This window comes from Lactuca serriola, chromosome 3 (genome assembly GCF_051521515.1).
Source record: "Lactuca serriola cultivar US96UC23 chromosome 3, Lser_US96UC23_V15, whole genome shotgun sequence".
NCBI lineage: Eukaryota > Viridiplantae > Streptophyta > Magnoliopsida > Asterales > Asteraceae > Lactuca > Lactuca serriola.
In genome coordinates, this window is record NC_136410.1 from 234,236,500 (window position 1) to 234,247,015 (window position 10,516).

The 10,516-nt window shown below is 41.2% G+C and overlaps 1 protein-coding gene across 1 annotated transcript; it reads right to left on the reverse strand.

The window, feature by feature from the left end:
- Positions 1–8,155: 8,155 nt before the first annotated feature.
- Positions 8,156–10,310, reverse strand: LOC145093702 (uncharacterized). Its single transcript, XM_079031924.1, has 2 exons — positions 10,162–10,310; positions 8,156–10,069 (listed from the first exon to the last, which is right to left on the reverse strand). The coding sequence occupies exons 1-2, from the start codon at positions 10,235–10,237 to the stop codon at positions 8,334–8,336; spliced, it is 1,812 nt and encodes a 603-aa protein (XP_078888050.1). The 5' UTR covers positions 10,238–10,310; the 3' UTR covers positions 8,156–8,333.
- Positions 10,311–10,516: the final 206 nt, after the last annotated feature.

The window sequence follows — 10,516 nt, forward strand, 5'->3', positions numbered from 1 at the left end:
GGGCTAGGGACCCCATTGCTAGCAGCAGATGGTTGGCTGATGTTGCCAACGCTTTTCGTACGAGCAAGTGTCCCGAGGGGGACAAGGTTAGACTCGCCTCCTGTCTTCTGAAGGACAGAGCGAGGGATTGGTGGGAGGAGATTGGTCATGCTTTGGGGGATGATGCCGCGTTGGACGCGATGACTTGGAGCGATTTCTCAGCCAGGTTCAGGGAAGAGTTTTCGCCGATTATTGAGGTGCAACAGCTAGCACGAGAGTTTCAGGATTTGACGCAGACTACTGAGACTGTGGCGGAAATCACCGCGAAGTTCAGGGAGAGGGCTCTTCTTGTACCGCAGTATGTCGCGGATGAGGAGATGAAGAAGGCTCGGTACCATGAGATGTTGAGGGATGACATCAGGGAGTTCGTGAGCAGATCCGGCTGTAAGACGCTGGAAGATATGATTTCTCGGGCTAGAGAGAGGGAAATTGATTTGGAGCAGATCCGGAAGAGGAAGTCGGATGAGGTTCAGGTAGCTACGGGTTCAGGCAAAAGGCCCAAGGGATCGGATTCGAGATCAAAGGATCATCAGGACCGCAGTCGGTGCGGAAAGTGTGGCAGGGCGCACGGGGGCGCGTGCAGGAGTGGTAGCGGTGGTGAGTCTGGCTGTTTCAAGTGCGGTCGGGCTGGTCATTTCAGCAGGGATTGTACTGTTACCGCCGCGCAGGGATCAGACTTGATATGTTTTCATTGCAATCAGCGGGGCCACAAGAAGGCCCATTGCCCCAGTTTGTCTTCGGCAGGACGGGTGATGGCACCCGCCCCTGCAACTTTGAGGATCACAGATGGCCGTCAGGGCCGGGTAAAGGCACCTGCGGCAGGGAGCAGGGCTTTTCAGATGACGACCTTGGAGACGCGAGCAACGCCGGACGTTGCAGGTATGCAATTTCCCATTTTCAGTCCTTTTATTTGTGCATGATTTCATTGTTATGGTTCTGCATCATTAGCGGTAAAAGTATTTTATTTTGATTGGTTGATTGTGATCGAGTTATATGCCATCTGCATACCTTGGATATTTGTATGGTAGTTAGGGGATGTATCCTATTGAAGAAGGTTTCGAAGGATGCAGTAACTGTAGCATGCTTGGGAGGGATTTGGTACGTTTCGCCAGTTCGGAGTGGTGCAATGATTGTGATGGATTGGCTAAATCCCTAGCTATGGCGGGCTTGGGTTCCTCAGTATATGGGTTATGGAATGGTAGCAAAGATCGGATCTCTTTGAGTATTGAGCAGCAAGGGGCAAGCAGGATCGAAGTGGGGGAGAATCCTCTGGGTGTGCCCAGAGGGGAGCACGCAGACCCAGAATGAGTACGTGACCTCCGAGAGGGAAGAGAAGTAGTTCAACGTTTGATGGAGTGAGGATTTCAGGGTTGGGAGTTTGAGAAACTCCACGTCAGCTAGTGCGTGTGATGGTAATGGTTAGTTATGGTTGAGAATTCAGGTTGTGGATCGCCCGAAGGACTCGCGGGAGTCGGAATAAGGATCTTGAGAAGCTGATGGCGTGTGGGTGCCTTCGTATTAGCAGTCAGTAGTGGAAGTGTTGTTAGACTACAGGGCAACTGTAGCATTCACTAGAGGTCAGCAATGGATGGTGATGTCAGTCTATGGGTAAGCCATAGCTATCCTTAGTAGTTCTGTTAGTGGAGTTGGGGCGAGGCCCTTATCTCCTAGTGATCAGGTAGAGATCAAGATTGAGTAGTGGATGAGAATGATAGGGAGTTGCCTGTATAGCTCTAGAGAGGTGAGACCTTGGGAGAGGCCGCTCCAGGATATAGTTGGGTGAGACCCATGGGCGAGGCCCGTATGAGATTAGCAGTGTAGATGAGACCTGGGAGCAGGGTTGCTCAGTAGTATGGTTGGGTGAGACCCATGGGTGAGGCCTGAGCGAGAGTAACTAGACTAGTGAGACTAGAAGGGTAGAGGCGGGTGGGACCCGTGGGCAAGGCCCGTGAGTTCTAGCAGCGCAGGTGGGACCTGGTAGGGACCTTAGTGTCAAGTTGGGGGATCGGGGATCCCAGGTTTGTAGTGTCTGGATGGCAGGATTGATTGAGCAGTTATAGGTGGTCGAGGTTTCGTTGGAAGTCGCTGAGAGCGACCAGTGACGGTGTTGGGACTAGCTACCGGTGGGAGCCGGTAATCCAGTCAATGAAAGGCTGGTAGGGACCAGGGCGGTCCCAGTTTATCAGGGAGTCAGGCGAGGAATAGCAGAATATCCAGTCAGTAGTAGTGCGGGAAGGCGGGTTATGGTGGAATTCAGTTAGTTGAGTCGAGGGGTGCACGACACCAAGTTATGACAAGAGAGGTGTGTCAGTGATTACTGGTGGTAATGACCCGTACTGGTAAAAGCGGGGGTGATGGAGTTAATGAAGGATAGGACCTTCATAGTGGCAGAGGAAAGGTCGGTTATGAGGCTTTGCCTTGGGAAGGCAAGGAAATTGCGCAAGGTTCAGTGCAGTACTCGGTGAGTATCAGAAGGATTATCGGTTGAGTAAGTTCTGTTTCTAAGATGTTCAGGGTCAGGTTTGACCCGAGGTTTACCCGCGAGGTTGATGTTAGTCAGAATGACCAGGTGGAAGACCAGCGCAGGTAGGCGGCTAGTGTTGGGTATTGGAGGCAGATCGCAGGCGGTGGGCCATGGTAAACTTAGAGGACGAAGTTCAGTTTAAGTGGGGGAGAGTTGTAACACCCAAGATTTTGAAAGCCAAGAAAGTAAAGGAAACCCTAAATTTAGGAGGGACTCGGCGAGTCCAAGGAAGGACTCGGCGAGTCGGAGCGGGATCCGGGTCAAGGAGTAAGTGACCAACTCGGCGAGTCGGCCAAGTGGACTCGGCGAGTCTGGTCTGTGCGAGGAAAACCCTAAATCTGGGGCTTGGAGCCTATTTAAACATCTCAATCTTCTTCCTAGGGCTCCTTTACTGCCTCTCACACCCAGAACGCCGCACCCTAAGCCTCCATTGTGATGATTTATGCTTTTGGCCATTTTTGAGTGATTTAGAAGAAGAAGAAGAAGTGGGAATCTTTGAAGCATCAAGGAGTGGCTTTGGATCTGAAGTTTGGGGAGCATTTCAGAGCATTGGAAGGTATCAATTCATTTCCATCCTTTAGATCTTCTTTGGATATGAGTTTTGGGGCTTTTAAGCCATGTTTAAGGTCAATCTCGAGTTTGAAGTCCAGATCTGAGGTTGCTACCTCAGATCCATGATTGTTGTGGTCTAGAATCCCGTAAAGTATCAGCCATTGAGTGGGTTATGGAGCCTCTTGGTCTTAAACCCTAGTTGTTGGTGCATTTTGCCTAGATCTCCCTCTCTACACGTAAAGTTTGCAACTTTACGTGGGGAATAGGCTTGGGAAGGGTAGATCTACAGTTTGGAGTCCATGCATGACTCGGAAGTCCTCTGCATGTAAGTGGATCTTATTGGACTCGGCGAGTCCTTCGAGTGGACTCGGCGAGTAGCTTGAAGATGAGGAGGAACTCGACGAGTGGGATGAACAGCTCGTCGAGTCGGATGAAGATAGGCATGAACTCGGCGAGTTGGATGAACAACTCGGCGAGTTGGATGAAGATTGCCATGTGCTCGGCGAGTCTGTTCTTAGACTCGGCGAGTCAGGTCGCGTGATCCTAGACCCTTCGAGTTAAGTCTCAAGCCAGCGAGTCGAGCCAGGACCCAGTGAGTTGGACAGGACAGGAATTGGGAATCAGTAGACTCGGCGAGTCAGGGGCTGACTCGGCGAGTAGAGTCGCGAGTGGAAGGACTCTGGACTTATGAACTCGGCGAGTCAGTAGGGTGACTCGACGAGTAGGGTTGACCTGGAAGGTTGACTTTGACCAGGATGTTGACTTTGACCAGAGTTGATTTGGTTGACCTTTGAAGGTCAGTTAGACTAAGTGTTATGTTGATATTGGTAGCTCGGGGAGCTAGCGGAGCAGCAGTTCGGAGTCAGTGGTCAGGTAGCGGTCAAAGGGGTTAGCAGCAGCAGTTCAGCAGTATCAGGTGAGTTTCCCTTTATATGAATGGGTCTACGGCCACAATGCCGGCCCATGTAGTTATGAGTAGAAGACCCGGGGGTTAGCCCTAGGCACAGTATGCTAGTATGATATTCGGACGAGGTCCAATGATAGAGGGCGGGTGCCCAAGGAGCGGTTTATGTGATAGTTTATACTTGTTTTCTGTGTGATACTTGTATGTGCTTGGTAGGGAGGTGAGTGTGGGCGAGGTCCCGTATCTCACCAATAGCAGAGTGTGGATGGTGTTCCACATCTCAGTAGCAGAAGAGTAGGGGCGAGGCCCCAGTTAGGAAAGGAGTGAGGGTGGGCTGGGCCCGTATCTCACTATCAGCAGGAGTATGGACGAGGTCCCATGACTCATTAGTAGCAGGACACGGGTGGGGCCCAGAGATAGGCGAGGCCTTAGAGCAAGAGTTGCTAGTATATGTTTAGGTTATGTAATGTAATGTGAGATGTGCTATTATATGTTAGTGGGCGAGGCCCTGTGACAGGCGAGGCCTAAGTGAAACAGATCTATATCTGAGCGGGGCTCGAAGCCAGGCGGGGCCTGGAGCGGCGGGGCCGTTGTAGCGGGCGAGGCCCGAAGTAGGGGGCGTGGCCCAGTATGTGCAGTATGTGGTTATGCATGGTATGTGGTAGGGTGGGGAACTCACTAAGCTTCGTGTTTACGGTTTTCAGTTTTGTTTTCAGGTACTTCCGGTAGCGGAGGGAGGAGCTCGGGGTGATCGCATGGCACACACCATAGATTAGTCAGCCTGGGAACGTTTACTCTGATAATAAACATGTGTTTTGAAAACTTATACTCAGATTATTTTTGGGAATGATGTCTTTGGTTAAAGTAATGTTTTATTAAAAAGAAATTTTTGGTCTTGAATTTTGGGATGTTACAGTTAAGTTCGTTGGGTTTTCTTGAACAAACAAAACATAATTAGGGTTTTTTAAACGGTTTGGAAACTTCGTTGGGTTCGTAAGTCATTTTCCCTTGTCTTTTACATACATCTATGATGTTGATGTTTGTCCTTTTTATGCATCTACGGTGGAATTGAGTTTTGTGTCCAGTATGCTACCCGACGCTACGATAATTCTATAATGGTTGGTTGCTTTTTCCTTTATTCGACCACAAACTGTTTGTTTGTTAAATTCCTGATTCCAAGGCGAACATAACTTCTTTCCAAATCGAGTGCTGCATGTGGTATGCAACTAGTTGCCAATTATACCTTTTTGAGTTTATGAGCATATTACTTGGCTTTTAATGTATTCCATTTTCTATTTTGTGCCTTAGCACTTGTATCAACTGTTTATCTTCCCCCATGTTTATATTCTCTTGTTTGGCACAAACTTCCTCTTGCTAGTGGTCTTAAATGAAAGCATGAATGTCTACACTCAGCCCAAATGTAAGTTTGTTTACATTTAGTTTCCCCTTGTCCCGTTTTCTTGTGGAAGTTTGGCATTGTTTATGTTCTAATGTGTTTCTAGTGTTAGTCAAAAAAATATTCTAGCAAAAGGTAGTGTCCTATTTTTCACAAAAACAATTCTTTGAATATAACAAAAAGCCATAAATGGTGGTGGGGGGAGGTTAATAATTACAAAGTTACTCGAAAGTCCAATTGTCTGGGAAATTGAGATGTTGATTCTAAATACAAAAAAGAAACAATATGCTTGCCGAATTTTGTCCAAAATTGATCGGCCCCGGAAAGTATGATGCGTTGTTTTGCATCTTTTTGAAAACACCAGGGTTTGTTTGCAACAAAAGCCATATAAAAGGGTTTATATAATGATCTCGTTTATCAAAAGAAATTTAGTTCTCATGATCGTTATATACTGATATTCTACACCTAAGATCATGTGATTAGTATTTTTTTTATTACATACTAGATTTGCAACACGTATTTACATGAGGTTTCTTTCTTTCTTTTTTTTTTTTTTGAAAGTGACGTGTTTATATGAGTTGAATAAAGGAAAATTGAAATATTGTTGATGAATATTAACAAAATAGAAAATAATATTTTCAGATAACAAATGATTGAAATTAAAAAAAAATGTAAGTACATTAAAGAAGTTATAACAATAATATTGAAAATGAAAAATAAAGAGTTAAAATTCATAACTTTGTAAAGATTTATTTGTATATAATATTTGATTTGATGCTCTATTAGTAAGGTTATAATCTTTATCTAAATTTAATAATTTAAGTTGTTATCTACTTTTAACTTTAGATATAAAATTACCTAACTCTTATGATCGAAATGCATATAAAATTAACTCTTTTGAACTTCAAACTTTTTGTTACCAATAATTATTTATTATTTTCACTCATTTTAATTCTCAAACATCAAATATACGCTCTTCTTATTTTTGACTTTTAACTCCTTTTAGATTTTACTTTGAACCCACAAAACTTAAAATAGCCTAAATAATCACTTCATGGCTTGAATAATTCCCATGGCTTTAGTTAAATATGATTGACATTTATAAATGTTTTTGGGTCAAAATGTTTTAAAAGCCGGTGATATTAAGAAATTGCAAAAATGCTCTCTAAAATGCAAGTGAATTATCCTCTTATTGGTTGAATAATTCCTCACACATGGATACAATTCAACTTAGTTTAACTAATTAAGTGCAAAAAATACATTCAAAAAAACCTTAATAATGTTTTGTCTATTAAAACAAAAAACTCAACGAACTTAATCCTTTGAACAGATAAAACATGATTGTGATTTTTTGAATGATTTAAAAACTTCGTTGGGTTTTTAGACAAAATGTTAAGTTCGTTGAGTTTTTTTAAATAGACAAAACATTATTGGGGTTTTTTTTGAACGTTTTTTTGCACTTAATTGGTTAAACTAAGTTGAATTGTATCCATGTGTGAGGAATTATTCAACCAATAAGAGGATAATTAACTTGCATTTTAGAGAGCATTTTAGCAATTTCTTAACATCACCGGCTTTTAAAACATTTTGACCCCAAAAGCATTTTATAAACGTCAATCATATTTAACTAAAGCCATGGGAATTATTCAAGCCATGAAGTGATTATTTATGCTATTTTAAGTTGCGTGGGTTCAAAGTAAAATCTAAAAGGAGTTAAAAGTCAAAAATAAGAAGAGCGTATATTTGATGTTTGAGAATTAAAATGAGTGAAAATAATAAATGATTATTGGTAACAAAAAGTTTGAAGTTCAAAAGAGTTATTTTTATATGCATTTGGATCAAAAGGGTAAAAATAGCATTTAAGAGCTTTCAACACATACATTTAAATTTATGACTTTAAAAAATTAATCCAACATGGGATGAAACTTAAGGAGGTCTACGTAATAAGAAGCATGTTATGACCTAAAAAATTAGTCCAACAAAAACAATTAATCATTTGAATGTAAATGAACATCAAATTGAATCAATCAGATAATGAAAGAAACGAAACCAAAAAATCATTTATGGCATAGAGAAATAACTCTACCCTTCACATGTAGCTCTTTCTATGAATTACACAGATCTTTATACCTCTACCCTTCACATGTTGTAGCTCTTCTACGAGAAGAACACAATATTACAAAAACAAGGAAATGACCAAAATCGAAGTGATGACTGGATGCATAAGAACATCTTGAACTCACAGGATTGTTAATTTTTTAGTGGAAGGATTTGTTTTCCATAATTTCACCAAAGTTATACAAAATCATAAAAGCAATGAATATATAAATTAAGCACTCAGAGATATAAGCTTGCATATGCTTCATTTAAAAAAGTAATACTAACATTTACAATCAAGATTAGTCACGAACAAAAAGGTAACAGTCAAATACAACACACAAACTTAATGATACACGTGGCAAAGGTTTGGTTAGATACACATTTATTAGAATAGAGAGGAGATTCATATTCCAGCGTAACCAACCCCTTGCAACAAAAACCAAGTATATATTGAATTTGAAGAAAAATCGACTACGCTACAAATTTCTTAATAAGTTTAATGATTAAGAATATTGATATCAAAAGTCCAATATGCATCTTGACCCTCACTAAAACTGGCAAACTCAAGTTTAAAAATAAAAATGATAAAAGGGCAACTCACAACGAAAAGATGTAACTTTTATGCAAAGAATAAAGCATGTTTTAAAATGTATGTGACAATCATGTATTGATTGTTTCTTGCACCATTTGGATAGGACCCAACAGACGAACATGTTAAATTATCATTACAAATACAATGGAAGAATTATTACAAAGACCAAATGCCAATTTGTTTCCTGACTAAACTTATACCAAAATCAAAGCTAAAAACTTGTCATTTACACTACAAAACAAGGAGTGTCCACTTCTTCCTTTGGCACAAGCTTACCAATCAACTTAAGCAAAGAAGCATCTAAAGATCTAGCTTTTATATGATCAAGTAACATTGATACAGTTGAAGCATCAAGTGAGAAACCTTTTCCTTCCATTTCCAGTAAAAGCATCTCTACCATATCATGATGAACATACTTTAAAATTCCTTGGAGAAGAACATTGTAAGCCACACTATTTGGCTGGCAACCCATTTCCTCCATCTTAAGAAACAACTCTTTTGCTTCACTCACTAAACCTTCCCGACAAAACCCACTAATCATCACATTGTATGTCCAAACATTAGGTTGCAAACCTCTAACACTTAAGTCATTGAAAAGCTTCCTTGCAATATCAAACTTCCCACTTTTACTTGCACCATCAATGAGTATTGTGTACACAAAGATATTTGAATTTAACTTGTTGTCACCCATCAGATGAAACAATGAGAGTGCTTCCTCCACTTGATTGTTGTTGCACAGACCCTCCAAAACTATTGTGTAAGTGATTTCATTTGGAATCACATTGTGCGCTCGCATATCATTAAAAACTTCATGTCCATCTTTACATCGTCCAACTAGAAACAATCCTTGTAGCATGGTGTTGTAAGTGATGACATTAGGTCTCATACCTTTTTTAGTTATTTCATGAAACAAATGCATGGCCTCTTCTATCATCAACTTCTTACAATAACCATTCAATAAACTACTATAAGTAACAACATTAGGCACCAGACCTCGAGACCCCATCGAATCAAAAACTTCTTTTGCTTTCCTCATTTCACCTCGCAAACAATACCCATCAATAAGCGAACTGTAAGTCACTACATCCGGATCCTTCCCTCTCTGTATCATTAAGTTGATAATACAATTTGCATCCTCCGCCTTACCTTCCTTGCAAAGTGCATCAACTAATATGCTATAGGTATGAACATCTAGGGAGATCCTTTCGTCCTCCATCTCATTGAGCAATTTAGAGGCCTCATCCCAACGAGATAAGTTACAAAGGCCATGAATCAAAGAGTTGTAAGTGACCACATCAGGTAGGATGCCTTTGTTGAAGACCATTTCTTTGAAGAGGTTTAAAGCATCATCTACCATTTTGTCCTTAAAAAGACTATCAATGATGATGCTATATGTGACCACATCTGGTTTACAACCTCTTCCCTCCATTAGCTTAAGCAATGCAATGGCAGTATCATTATTGCCAAATTTGCAAAGCCCTTTAATCATAATGGTGTACATAATTGCATCAGGTTCACAGAGTTCCTCTTTGATGAGCTTCTTGAATAAGCTTTCTGCCTCGAGAATCCTATCTTCCAGCACGAGTCCATTCAAGAGTGTATTAAATGTGCACGCATCAGGTACAACAGCACATTTGAAGCCATAGCCTAAGACTGCAAATCCTTCACTGGTGCCAAACAGTTGGCAACAACACTTGATCACAGTGTTAACTGTGTACACATCAATAGGAGCACGAAGGATATTCAAGTGTTTAAAAAGCTCAACCGAACAAGAATAGTGTTTCATTTTCGCAACAGCTTGCAACAACTGGTTGAATTTAATGACTGAAGGGAGGGGTTGTTTCTGTGTCATTTCATCGAACAGTTTGAGGGCATCATCAAGGTTAGTAATCTTCTCACTCATAGATCGAGAATGTTTAACTAATGTTTGACGATTGGAGGAAGAAATGGAATGAAACCGACCTAAAATCGTTTAGGGGAGTAAGATTTCGTTACCTGTTCCTGAAAGTGATGAACAACGTAAAGAAGAAGGGAATAATGAGTAGTGAAGGTACCTTTGAATTTCTTTGGGGGATGGAAGACGAAAAAAGATGCAGCATTTTTTGGAATTGCCATCACCGCAGCAACCATCTGCAACGGAAAGAGTGAAAGGGAGTTTTAAAACTTGGATTCTCGATAAGGAGAGACATCAGACATTGGAGAGACATTACAGTGTCACATTTTTAGTAGAGTAATTACAAGAATGGTCCTTGTGGTGTGAGGTAGTTTCATCTTTAACCTTTTGTTTTAGAGTGATTTACAGAAATGGTCTCTATCATTGGCATGGTTTTATGGTTTACTTTCTTGATTTTTAAAAAGTCCTTATTGTTGGTTTAGATTTCACATTTAGTCTCTAACTCAGTTAGGGTA

Coding starts and splice junctions, on each gene's coding strand:
- LOC145093702 (XM_079031924.1), bottom strand. CDS start 10,237: ATGGTTGCTGCGGTGATGGCAATTCCAAAAAATGCTGCATCTTTTTTC. Junction 10,070..10,161: donor TCCCCCAAAGAAATTCAAAG/GTACCTTCACTA, acceptor AAACGATTTTAG/GTCGGTTTCATTCCATTTCT.